This window comes from Phaseolus vulgaris, chromosome 11 (genome assembly GCF_051622355.1).
Source record: "Phaseolus vulgaris cultivar YP4 chromosome 11, ASM5162235v1, whole genome shotgun sequence".
NCBI classification, from domain to species: Eukaryota; Viridiplantae; Streptophyta; class Magnoliopsida; order Fabales; family Fabaceae; genus Phaseolus; species Phaseolus vulgaris.
Window position 1 is genome coordinate 17,972,554 of NC_143508.1, and position 14,225 is coordinate 17,986,778.

General features: G+C 37.1%; 1 protein-coding gene across 1 annotated transcript; it reads left to right on the forward strand.

Annotated features, from left to right (window-relative positions):
* The first annotated feature begins 10,749 nt into the window (after positions 1-10,749).
* Positions 10,750-12,316, forward strand: LOC137810144 (Leucine-rich repeat (LRR) family protein). The gene has a single exon (XM_068611293.2). It carries the CDS (start codon positions 10,831-10,833, stop codon positions 12,067-12,069), a length of 1,239 nt encoding a protein of 412 aa, XP_068467394.1. The 5' UTR covers positions 10,750-10,830; the 3' UTR covers positions 12,070-12,316.
* The last annotated feature ends 1,909 nt before the right edge of the window (positions 12,317-14,225 follow it).

Below are 14,225 nucleotides of genomic sequence, written 5' to 3' on the forward strand. Positions count from 1 at the left end.
GAGAGGTAGGAGACTAGGAGTGAGATTGGCCCAAAATTGGCAACAATTCACTTTAAGATTAATCTTGAAAATACATGAGGTAGGCTCCTCCTTTTATAGCAAAGGAGGACCGGATTTGGCCAAATCAAATATAGGGAAATTCGAAAGCTAAAGGTTTGAATCTTGGCACCTAATTGTAGCTCACATGGGAAGTGTGACTAGGTGTGCTCCATGTACTTCAATTAGGTCTAAATGACCGGTCATGGTTAGATTAGGTGTTTCTAGAAACCCTAATCTAACCTAGGTTGGTTTTTAGATGCCTAAATTCAACCTAATTACAATTAAGTAAAATTCCTATTCTAATTTTGACAGAAAATAAATTCTACTCTACACTAGAGTTTATGGCATCTTGAACATGTATAAGAAGGTTTCTCTGCCATCAGTAGCAACATCCCAATCTTCTTGAAGCTTCTTAGCCATGACTCTAGTGGTTGGCCCGATTCTACACTTTGGTGGGCTTGCATTTGAATTGGTGTTTGGGCCTCTTTCATCACTAATGATGGAGGAGGGCCCAAGCTCACCACACGATGAAAGCCAAGCCTCCAAGACTAGACGGTCTAGCCTATAATGAGGAGCGTCTAGACTCAAAAAGGAGCGTCTAGCCCATGAAGAGGAGCGTCTAGGCCATGATGAGGAGCGGCTACATAAGGAGCGTCTAGGCCATGATGAGGATTCCTTCTAGACCGTCTAGCTTCACATACACATTGATGGCATTTCATGTGTTCTTCTTGAATCAAAGTAGTAAAAGTGATGCGGAAGCAATGGGTGAGTGAAACAAAGCCCTCCTAGGAGTTGTGATGGCTTTGAAGGTGCATGATGAGTATGGGTTAGAGAGGTTTGGCCAGCTCTATGAAGAAAGGTGAAAGGAGTGAAGTTTATAGCCTAGATTTCTAGGAGAAGTAAAGCTAGTGCACAAAATGGGCAGCATAACAATACTCAATTAAACTTGTCAAATACAATGAGATAGCCTTCCTATTTATAGGCTATGTGGACGTAAATGTTAAGCCACATTTCTAAAGAAAATAAAACCAAAATTAAATCTAAATTCTAAGGTGCAATGACCGGCCATACACAACCCTAGATTCTAGAAGGTTTCCAACAAAAATGCTTCCTACACTATCCTATCTACTAAGTACCCCCAATGGGCCTTTATGCAAACATATACAAAGCCTTCTCTCTTCCATCCGTGGCCTCATTTGCTTGTGTTTGAATATGTTTGGCCATAGATCTTGTAAGGGGTCCTAGACGGTCTAGCTCCATGGCTAGCCTCCCTCCTTCACGGCCTAGACGCTCACCTTCACGTCCTAGACGCTTACTTTCACGTCCTAGACGCTCAACTTGGTCTTGGTCTTGGTCTAGACGCTCTCCTTGGCTTGTGCCGTGGCTTCCTTGGGTAGGTGTGCTTGGCCCTCCTCCATCACACATGGGTCAAAGCTACGGTTTTGGGAAGAGAAGACTTTTAATTGTTACATAAAGGCCCATTAGGGGTGCTTAGTAATTAGAGTAGTGTAGAAAGCATATTTGTGTGAAACATTCTAGAAAGACTATGGAGGGGGTGAGCATAAAAAGTAGACACACCCCTCCCCATGTGCACCCATGTGCCATGTGCACCCATGTGCTTCACATTTACATTTCATTTGGCTAGCATTAGGGTTGCATTATGGTCCTCCTTAGCCTATAAAAGGAGGAGCCTACACCTTGTATTTTCAAGTTTAATTGAGTAAGGTTATGCTGCCTATTTTGTGCACAAGCTTTACTTCTCCTAGAAATCTAGGCTCTAAACTTCAATCCTTTCACCTTTTTCCCTTGAGCTGGCCGAACCACTCAAACACCATACTCATGATGCACCTACAAGGCCAACACAACTCCTAGGAGGGTCTTGATCATCTCACCCATTGCTTCCGCACCTTATTTTCTACTTTGATTCAAGAAGAACACATGAAAATGCCATCATTTGGTATCATGAGCTTTTGGTTCTTCAAGATGAGTAGCTTGGTCTTTTAAATTTTCAGTTCTTCTTTATTTCATATTGTCATTTAAATTCCATACTTGTCTTGCTGTTTTTTTACTTTTTAATTGTTCTTGGTGTGCTTATGGAAGATCCAACCAAAGCACAATTGTTCAATTGATCTTGAACAAATTCTGTGCAGCTTGTGATAGGATTCCTTACACCATTGAGTGGTTGTTTTCTTTTAGGAATTTGAGTCCTTATTGCTTTCTTAATTTTGCTTCATTTTATGCTTTAAGTCTTTATTTTCTGAATCTATAAATGTTGTGTCAAGTCATGTGAATCCATATTTGTCAACAATTCTTAGTAGTCCTATTATTGGCTTGATTGTTTCTTGCTTTTGGGTCTCTTTAAATTGTTTGAATCTGCTGTTCTTTGATCCTTTGGTGCCTTTTTAATTTTTAGTTTGAGTTCATATTGTGTTTAGATCATACACAATTCTATTTCACAAATTTCCATTGTGTCTAAACTTTGGTATCTTGTTGTTTTTGTTTCCAGTTTTCAGATTCCCCTGTTTACACCTTCTCTGTTTTGGCTGTTTTAACCCAGAAAAATATTTCCACCCATAGAAAAATTCTGATTTTCTGGAAAATGCAAGTTTAAAGTGTTATAGAAAAGACAAAAAAAGAATTAGGTCAAAAGAAGCAACAGAAAAAAAATGATAAATCTTAACAAAATCAGAGTGCAAATCTTGAGCGCTCCAGCTGGCCTAACCGAACACCAATTTTGAAAATTTATTAAAAATAAATGGTGCATCCGTTTTGAGTGAATCCAAATCCAGATTTTAGATAAGATCCTGAATATCTTGCATAACAAATTTCAGAGCCAAATTCCAAAAATACAGATCAGCATAAATCGGGGAACAAACACGTTTTCTGGCCCACAACATTTTCCAGTGGTGCTGTTTTTTTTTATTTGGTCATCTAATCTAGTGCTTTTCTTTAGGAATTCTTTTTGTGTGCCAACTTTTATTGAGTACCTTTAATTGTTTGCTTTAATTTCTTGAATCTCTTTCTAAGTTGTCATATTATAAATCCTTTTGGTGGTACTGTTTTCTTTCAATTAAATTTGTTTCTTGCTCTTGTTCCTTGACCTCTCTTTTTGGGTGCTGGAATTTATTTTCTCCCTTGGTGCTTATGTGCATGGAATTTGACTTGGTTTAAGGTTTAGCCCTTGTGAATAGGTGCTGGAAATTGGAGAATTAAAGCCAACATTCTAAGGAGGAGACAAAGTCAAAGCCGAAACAAACATTCTTGAAATAAACACTACAAACACTTGGAAGATCAACAATCAAAGACAACAAGGAAGTGCACTAATCAAAAGAGGATCAACAAAGGGAGTTCTCTTATTTCCTTTGCAACTTGGTTTATTGTTAATTACCTTGTTAATTACGTTTAGACGGTGAGTGTGTCTTCAAGGGCTCAAAGTGTCCAAGAAGCCTCACCTAGGGCCGAACAGTATAGCATTCTTGATTAGTAATTGTTACTTGTTTGTAATTGTTTTTCTATTGCTTTAGTAGTGACGTTTGCATGGTTAGTTTTGATTAAATTTGAACCGTCTAGCTTTGTTGATTAGTTAGCATGCATTGTTTTCTTGCATTAAAATCTGATTTCTCAACTTAATTGTGTTTCAAGTGGTTTACTAAGAGAAAGCTTTGTGTGAAGACATTGAGGGATAGTTTTTGGCTAAGGCAAAGGCTTGGTATTTAAGTAGTCCACTGTGACTCACCTCCCTTACCTGGAAGACTACCTTCTTTGACTTCCCTAAATTTTTCTCAAGGTAAAATACTTCTACACACAAAGCTTTAGTCATGTCTTCTCACTCCTCTAAATCTCTTAAAAGTGAGGTGAAATCCTTGAAATCTCTTTTGAAACAACTTACTAAGGATATTCAATCAATTTCATCTAAACAATTGGAGAATGAGATCAAAACTAATGAATTGACTAAAGCAAAGAATGAGAAGTCTCAATTTTCAAAAAAATTACATTCTCATGCATCTAGCTCTAAACATCATGATTATCTTGGGGAAGAAAGTCTTAGGAAAAATGAATATCATCAACAATTCCCTAGGAGAGCTAGGAAAGAGAGACAAGAAAACCTAACCAAGCATATCTCTCACACTCAAGCTAGAGAAATTCCATGTTTAGAATACCTTGGCAATGATCAATTAGCATCTCAATGTTTCAATGAAAGATCTATGATCTTAAGGGACAAAGATGAGAATAGTAGCCAAGAAAAAGAAGCTAGTGAGAGTGAAGAAAATGTAAAAATAGAAAAGCAAGAGAAAACCCTTGGGAAACAAAAGGCGTGGGAGAAGAGTGTTCCTTCCCACAAGGTCATTCAACAAGAAGGAAAAGTTGAAAATACATTTGAAAATATACCTTTTGTTGAACAACCTAGCCTTACCTTTTGTAAAGGAACACTTGCAAGTCTAGAAAAAAAAGAAGAATCCTTAAAAAAGGCTTGCATAGATAAAAATATAGTAGATTATTTTACATACATGCCAAGATATCACCAAGTGAAGGTCAAGTCATCTATAGGCATCTACAAAGACAATTTTTTATGTGAAGTAGTGCCTAAAGAAACTTGTCATGTCTTATGGAGACAACCTTTGCAACGAATTGAAATTTCCATGAACAAAGGTTGTATCAACGAGACTACCTTCACACATAAAAGAGAAATTCTTCATGAAGGAGAACTCATGGGTCAAATTAGAGTTGATAAAACTCTAGAGCTTTTAAAAGGAAAATTATTGTCACCCATGAGAAAAGATGTTCAAAGACATTACCCTAGATACATTCCGTGTTTTAAAAATACATCTAAGGCGATGTCTCATGAACTCTATACTCCTTCACCTTTTGCAAATGATCCTTGGGAAGACATAAACCTAAATTTCATATTAGAGCTTCCTAGGACAACAAAAGGTCTTGATTCTTTCTTCATGGAAGTGGATAAACTCTTCTTAAGAAAAGTGACAAGTCTCCATGATTTATTTTCAAAAATAAGGGATAGAGCTCCAAAATTTGAAAACATAGCTCTCCCTTCTATGCTTCACGAAATCATGAGGGACACCCACAATTCTTGGGATAAGAATCCTTTTCTTTTTATGCATGCATACAATGGAGTAGTCCACAAGATTACTCATATCTCTCCATTTGAAGTTGTATGTGAACATAGTCCTCTTGCCTTTTTAAAGTTGTCACCATTTCCTAAAGGGATTATGCCTAAGGAAAAAGTAACTACTTTTGGAAATTTTAGAAAACATAAGAGGATTAGAAGGCACCTACAACCATCAAAAGGGAAGCATTGTGAGAAGTTGACCAAAACAAGAGAAAAACAAAGATGGCAACTTCACACAATTAATTGTTCTCCAAATACTCACTCTAACTCCTTTGCTTTGTTTCAAGATTCTCATAGGTTGATATTTGATCCGGGAGGACACACCTTGACGAAGCAAGAGGCTGCTATCCGAGATCAAGTTAGCAAATCTGAGGATAGATCTTTTCCCGAAGGAGGAGATGATGGACACCATCCATCCACAACAAGCCCCCTCAAAAGCAAAAGCTTTGGATTTGAGGACAAATCCTTTTCAAGAGGGAGGGGATGATGGAGGAGGGCCCAAGCTCACCACACGATGAAAGCCAAGCCTCCAAGACTAGACGGTCTAGCCTATAATGAGGAGCGTCTAGACTCAAAAAGGAGCGTCTAGCCCATGAAGAGGAGCGTCTAGGCCATGATGAGGAGCGGCTACATAAGGAGCGTCTAGGCCATGATGAGGATTCCTTCTAGACCGTCTAGCTTCACATACACATGGGTCAAAGCTACGGTTTTGGGAAGAGAAGACTTTTGTAATTGTTACATAAAGGCCCATTAGGGGTGCTTAGTAATTAGAGTAGTGTAGAAAGCATATTTGTGTGAAACATTCTAGAAAGACTATGGAGGGGGTGAGCATAAAAACTAGACACACCCCTCCCCATGTGCACCCATGTGCCATGTGCACCCATGTGCTTCACATTTACATTTCATTTGGCTAGCATTAGGGTTGCATTATGGTCCTCCTTAGCCTATAAAAGGAGGAGCCTACACCTTGTATTTTCAAGTTTAATTGAGTAAGGTTATGCTGCCAATTTTGTGCACAAGCTTTACTTCTCCTAGAAATCTAGGCTCTAAACTTCAATCCTTTCACCTTTTTCCCTTGAGCTCGCCGAACCACTCAAACACCATACTCATCATGCACCTACAAGGCCAACACAACTCCTAGGAGGGTCTTGATCATCTCACCCATTGCTTCCGCACCTTATTTTCTACTTTGATTCAAGAAGAACACATGAAAATGCCATCAACTAAGGCTGCCCATTTTTTCCTTTTTCTCATCTTACCCCTTTAGCTTGTTCTCCAATGCTCCTTCACCTATAAATAGGAGGCCTACCTGGTGTATTTTACAAGTTGAATGAAATAGAGAAAAGTTACTCTGCACATTTTTTGTGTGAGTTGTGAGTGAGTGATCTCCTCCTAAATTGGTCTTATCTTGTTAGATATGAAGCTCTCAAGTGGCGACCTCCTTTCACTCATCTTGGTGATTCCATCCAATCAAGTGGCGTGATTCAACCATAACTTCACCATTCCTAAGTTCTTCTTTCATCATCTCTTCCATTTTTCCATTCCTATTATGTTTGTGTTAATTCGGTTTTCCTATTCTTGTTTTTAGTTTTCTTTCTTTGTTTTACAATTTGGTCCATTCTTTTATTCTTTTATGGTTTGCTCAATTCCGCACCATTCTTGTCATCATTCTCACCATATAATTTGTTTTCTCTTGGCCTTATAGAAATGAACCTTCACATCTACTTAACCTGATTGAGAAGTGCCTTCATGATTTGTAGAATTGTTGGTGATTGGCGGAAGCTTCATGCAGTGTAAGCGAAACAAGGTCCTCCTAGGAGTTATGGTGACCTTGAAGGTGCATGAAAGGTAGGGATTGAGAGTGGTGAGGCCAACTCTCTTTGGTAAGGGGGAGATTTGAAGATCAATAGCCTAACCTAAGAGGTTTTTGGGCAAGAAGTGAAATTGGCACAATTTGCCAGCAATTCACTAAGTATATTAATCTTGCAAATACATGAGCCAAACCCTCTTATTTATAGTGTTTACAGGGCTGGAAATTCAAAAGAAAGTGGAGGGAACATTTGAATTTGGAGCCAATTCCTAGTCACAAGGGAAGTGTGACTTGGTTTCTTCTTTTTTTTTGCACCTCTTAAATCTACACCTACACCTTCTTTTTATGTCACATGGAAGGTGTGACTTAGCTTTATACATTTGCACCTCTTATATCTATATATACACCTCCCTTTATGTTCTACTAAAAATACTCAAAAGTAATTACAAAACTAGACATCCAATGATGCTTATTTGGCCCAGATCTTCTATTTGTTGGGCTTGAGCTGAAGCTTGAACTTGTATTTGGGCTTGGGCCTCTTCCATCATCCCCTCCCTCTTGAAAAGGATTTGTCCTCAAATCCAATGCTTCTTCTTCATCATCATTATGTGGATGTATGTGGCTGGATGGTTTCCATCATAACCACTTGGTTAAGTTAATGTCCAGTGGGAATTTTCCTTAGGTTATCACATATAATTGTCTTAAAATCCAAATTTATGTAAAGTGTCACAAAACATATGAACAATCCTAAAATCAACTCACATCATCTTGTGTCTCCATTTGAAATGTTTTACCTAGCCTTGAATAGTCCTTTGGGTTTGTGGTGAACTTCTTGTAATGTTCAGTCATATATCAGGCCTTCCAGGTTGGAAAGAATTTGTCCTCAAATTAGAACTCCTATGGATAACATAGTTAATTTGTTCATATAAAAGATAGGAAGGTTTTGAAAGGTGTGAATTGAATCAAACTTGTGTGCATTGAGATTTTGAAGTTCTTGTATATTAGTTCTATATACATGTTGTGTTTGTAGAGAATGTTTAGGGAGAAAGTGAATTTGATGTATAATGTCGCTTATAAGGCGTAAACCTTTAATAGGATTTTGAAAATCATCCCCAAATTTCTCTAACAAATATTTCAAGTATTTAGAGCTATTAGTGGATGGAAAATATAAGGAAGGATAATACCTAGGATAGGCAATTTTTATTTTCGAGCGGGCCAACATTACTATTTTGACCGCATGTGGTGAGATGAAGAGAGTCGTTTTGATTTTGTTATTTTCCCCACCCTTTTCATTTTCACTTTTTGTTTTTATTTTTATTTGATCCTCATTAACTTCTTTTGGAGATAGAGGTTTTAGTATAATCTTATGCCCTTGGAAGTTGAAAGAAATTTTGTTGACAAGTGCACGTCCAATGTACCCTGACACTGCAGTAATTAATGATCAAAATTGTCTCTTTCAACCTCAAGACACCAAACAGTCTCATCTAGACTCTTCTGAAAGCCTGACCGCATAGAGTTAATGCACCAATGTAAAATAAAAAGATATGTGACAAATCAGGTAATGCCATTTTAGTAAAGATACACATTAAATACGATCCATAAATGAGATAGCCCATTATAAACACTATAAATAAACATATACAAGAATACAGTGCGTTTTTCTCAATATATTACTCACTCTCATACAAAGCACTTATTTGATCGTCAAAGAACCTTTTGCATGTCCACTCTCAATTGAGAGCTAAGGAACAAGTACAAGAAGGGAAGAGAAGGAGAGCGATCAAGGGACGAGCATCAATTGTCCAACCAATAGCAAGTACTATCTAGGCCTTATACATGTACAAGAACTAAATTATGTTCTTAGTGAACATGTAAACTGAATTCATAATTTAACTTTATCAATTTTAAATATTATTAAATATTATAAAGATAAGATTGAATTTGAAAAAAAAAGAAATAAACAAATTTTGCTCCAAAAAGAATGATCTTCCCCATTATTTACATCTTAGATTTTCTTTCTGAAAGTTAAAATGAGAATGATCAGGGTTAGGAGTATTAAATTATTCAATTCATATTCATGTTTTAGAAAAAGTCATGTGGTAACTAGAGATGACAAAATTGGTCAGGCTGCTGGCCCGCCATCATTAAGGTTGGGTGGGTGGGTTAACTTTTGGAAGTCGCCAACCTGTATTCGCCCAACCCGCCTAGCCCGTATTGGCCCAACCCGCCTAACCTGCCATTATCTAAAACAAAACAAAAAATTATAAAAATAAAATAAAATTGAAAAGTGGTGTCAACTCGCCCTATGACGGACGTGTTACTATTTTGAGCCTACACAGCCTTGGTAAGCCAGCCCACCCCGTCCCACCCCTCTTTTAACGAGCCAATGGTGGGTAGGGCCAAAACGAGCAGGTTGTTTTGCCACAATGTTGACTAGAGTAACAACACTTTCTCATTCTTATATACACATTATACAAAAATACACATTTAACTTATTATTACCTTTTTCAATTAAAAATTGTTCACATATAGAGGAAACTTTACTTCCGAGGCATATTATTACCAGAAAGCTCAAGTAAATTTTTTTATTCAGAGATAAATAATAAACAACAATAAAGAACCTGTTGATGAACACAACTACTCTATTCTCATCGTTGAATGCTTTTTAAACCAGTAGGTAAAATGTGAGGATCATTCATGCTTAGAACAGTCTATGTTAAAATCATCAAATTAACAAGTCAATAGATTGAAATTAATCAGGGTTAAGGAATGACGCAGAAGGAGTACAACATTAATGTTAGTTTAGTTTTTAATTAAGGGCATATTCAGAAAAAAATCTCTTTAGAAGAAAAAAAGACAAGCTAAAATTAGATTTATGTATGAGCTATAAAACACAGAAATTTTTCTTTCTTATTTTAAGTGCAATTACACTTAGAATCATTGGTAACAGTAAAGAAGTAGGAACTAAGATTACTTATTTGAATAGCTGCTATACATGAAATTTATCCCAAGGATTTAAGAATGTTAAGTTAATGTTTTAGTCCATGATAAACTATTGAAAGTAATGATGATTTGTTTGTGCAAGAGTTGGAGACAATCTTGAAGCAGGGGTAGTTGCCACAGAGGACTTTGCATATTAATTTGAGACTAATCTTCAATTAACACAAAATTCCTTGTCATCCCTTTGGTTTAAAGAAACCTCTATTCTCATTTGCTCCTCTACTTGGAGAGTTTCTTCTCTTGCTGTCCCTCTCCAACTCCACTAAAACTACTACGAAAATTACCTGGAAGGAGATAAGTCATTGTAATGCGCATGGTCAAGTGCGAACAGAATCAAAAGCACTGTTGACTTTTTATGAAAGTACAAACAGTATCTGTCACCAATGCCATTATGCCTGCCATCTAGAAACTCATTGGTAGAGAAACAACCTATTACCCGTCATTGGTAGAGAAACTCATTCGTAGGTTTTAGTAACGGTTAACCGTCACTTTTAACAAGTTGTTTCATAGTTTTCCAACTCTTGATTATTCCATTCTCTAACCATCTTGCTTTCTACTAATCTCAAACGTGAACAAGACAACATGATTAAACAAAAGACTATGCCTTCTCCTCTTAAAGCCACATAAAAGAGTTCTGAGTTTAATTTCTATACACTGAACAAATCAGAAAAAATATTATTATTTTCAGTATAACTATTTTAAGAAGTTAACAAACTTATTTTATATGTATATATATATATATATGATAATTTATAATTGGAGTGTGTGTGCATAGACCAGAGAAATTTCTCTTATTTATTAGCATATATAGTGATTCACTCATTTGCATTCATTGCCATAGTCTCTCAAAGCAATGGCTTCAACTTCAGCATCTTATTCCTTTACCATTAGTGTGTTATTCTTCATTTTTGTGCACTTGTCATGTTTCGCAAACAACCTTAATGCAAAGCATAGTCACAACCATCGCAAGCCTCAACACACTCAGAATTATCCCTTGAACCCAAGACTTAACATGGCCTTTCTTGGCCTCCAAGCATGGAAGCAAGCGATCTACTCGGACCCAAATAACTTCACTGCCAATTGGGTAGGTCCTTCAGTGTGCAACTACACAGGTGTGTACTGTGCTCCCTCAGTTGATGACCCTAAAGTGAGAGTTGTGGCTGGCATTGACCTTAACTTTGGAGACATAGCAGGGTTTCTACCCAATGAAATAGGCCTTCTGTCAGACCTTGCACTCCTTCACCTTAGTAACAACCGCTTCTGTGGCATCTTGCCAATGTCCTTAACCAACCTCACTCTACTCTATGAGCTTGATATTAGCAACAACAGGTTTGTTGGTCCGTTTCCTTTGGTCGTGCTTTCCATTCCTATGCTCACCTACCTTGACCTCCGCTACAATGAATTTGAAGGGCCATTGCCTCCTCAACTATTCAACAAAACCTTTGATGCCATTTTCCTCAACAACAACCGCTTCAGCAGTAATATTCCTCCAAACTTGGGCAAAAACTTAGCTTCTGTCATGGTCTTTGCCAACAATAAATTTGGAGGGTGTCTCCCAGAAAGCATAGTGAACTTTGCTGACACTTTGGAGGAGCTTGTGCTAATCAACACTAGTTTGTCAGGTTGTTTGCCACAGCAAGTGGGGTTTCTCTACAAACTGAGAGTGTTGGATGTGAGTTTCAACAGCATTGTTGGCCCCATTCCTTATAGCCTTGCAGGGTTGTCTCACTTGGAGCAACTAAACTTGGGACACAACTTGATGAGCGGCACTGTCCCTATGGGGGTTTGTGAATTGCCAAACTTGGCAAACTTCACTTTCTCTTACAACTTCTTCTGTGAGGAAGAGGGTATCTGTCAAAACTTGACATCAAAGAGAATAGTGTTTGATGACAGAAGGAACTGTTTGCCAGAGAAGCCACTGCAGAGGAGCCAAAAGGAATGCAGTGCCAAACTTGAACACCCAGTTGATTGCTCTGAGCTTTGCTGTGTTGTTGGGAGCAATGTCTCTGCTGGTTCAGTGGCTGTCCCACCTGCTGCTATTCCCGTAGCAATGCCTGTATCTGCTCCTCTTCTTGCACCAAGCCACCCTTAAGCAAAGTGTTTGTATTGATATGAATAGGAAAAATAAAAGTTCAAATTTGAGTTAGGAAGTCATCTTGTAGATAAAAAGTGGTGTGCTAAATGTGTCTGTATTCTATTGTGTCACGCGTCGTATTCCTTGTAAAGTGTTTCATTTGACAGGAAGTGAGCGAGTTCATACATATCTCTCGTTTTTGTGGAAATACTAGCTTCAAAGGAGACCACTCTTTCTTCTGGAACATTACTTTTTCTTCACCCTATTTTAGAAAATCGTGGTTCTTTCATGTTTTATGATAGAATACTTATTGTTTGATAGAGAAAAGGTTTATTTGCCACTATTTCTTCCTTACATTCATGATATATAGGAAAATAAAGAAAAATAAGTATTCACACATGAATATTTATACAATCTAATAATATTTCTCTGATGAAAAAAAATAGATTAATAGATTATTACATTGGATTAGATCCGATCCATGTTTGTTATGGTTTTGCAATAAAGTTGACAGTTATTTTTATTCTCACTGCATATGTAACATACTAGGAAAGTCACATGATCCTCTATCCTTAGTAAATTTTCAAATGTCATTGTTGTTGGACATTCTCAAGTACTCCATTACATGGTAGTTAAAGCGATTCTAGTCAAAACTTAGCGTTGCTGATTCAAATCGGAACATGAATCGTTTTTGGGTGTGAATTATGGTATGAATCGATCGAAGAAAAAAAGTGAGAAACACGAAAAATGTAAATTTACCAGCAACGAAGGTGAGAAGAGCAGTGGAAGAAGAAAAGTGAGGAACACAGAAAGAAGTTCCATCACCGAAGAAGAGGGAGTCTACCGGAGAAAAAGAAGAAGGGACACAGGTCTTCGGTTCGGAGAAGAAAATTTACTTGGTAAAGTTACCTTGAAGCACACAGGTGAACCATTCTTTAAAAAACCATTCTTTAAAAGGCACCGTTTTAGAAAAGCTTACCAACTTTCAGAAAAACTGACCCTGAACCATTTTTTTATTTTATTTATTATATTTTTAAAAAAAACTGGATTTTAAAATAAAAACTATTTTTTATTTTTATTTTTTATAATTATTAAGTTTCTGTTTCTTTTATTTTTTATTATAATTATTTCAGTATTTTTTTTATTTTTTATAAATAATTATTTAAGTTTCTGTTTTTTATTTTAATATATTTAGAAAAAAACTGTATTTAAAATAAAAACTGTTTATGTAATTTTTAATTTTATAGATTGAACATTTATTTAAAAATATAGCATATTTTATTTATTGTGTATATTTATAATAAAATTTGAAGTACAAGAATTTTTCATCAAAGTGCACGTAATCCTCCACACGATCACTCCGTGAACCATAAGCCCAAATTTGGTAGTCCATTTATGCAAAGATGAACAATTCATTATACCTATTACATCATTTCCTACTTGAAAATTCTTGTCACTAAAACCATGTTCATCCATAATGCATAAGAAATGAAAGCTTTAGTTCAATTCGTGATTAGGCTTAGTTGCATACTCTTTTGGAAACACATGTCCTTTTTTTTTACAAGTGAGGCAAATGAGAAACAAAGAAAGAACAAAAGCAAAATTGTTTAATATCATTTAATTATTTTCGCCAACCATGTTCTAGCCCTTTAAGCTGCCAAAGAAACCTCTTAATCATTTCTCAAATATTTTTTGGTAGCTTTGAACAATCAAAAACCATCATTGATCAAATAAGAAAAAATATCATTAAGCAAATATAGCATCAAAATTTCAAAAACCAAGACTTTACCGTCCCGTCCCCGGGTGTTGACCGAAGCCAAAGTCAAGGTCAAAGTCAAACATATGGTGGGACCCATCAAAGGGGGCCCCAAGAAGGAAAGTCAACGGGTTGACCGCTTGAGGCGTCGCCAGGTTGAAGCGTCGCCAGTATGAGGCGTCGTCTGGTGGAGGCGTCGCCAGGTTGAAGCATCTCCAGGATGAGGCGTCGCCAGGATGAGGCGTCGCCAAGTTTAGACGTCGACGGTGTCACCCCCCAATACCCGCGGGTGGGAAAGACCGTGGAGGGGCGACACCATAAGAGGCCCTGGTACCTCAGAACAATAATGAAGAGAAGAGAGAGGTGGCTTCAAGGCCGTAGTTCTAGTACCAGTAGGGGGTAACCCGACTCGTGAAGT

Bases quoted from the DNA above. Each gene is read 5' to 3' on its own strand.
- LOC137810144 (XM_068611293.2), top strand. From the start codon at position 10,831: ATGGCTTCAACTTCAGCATCTTATTCCTTTACCATTAGTGTGTTATTC.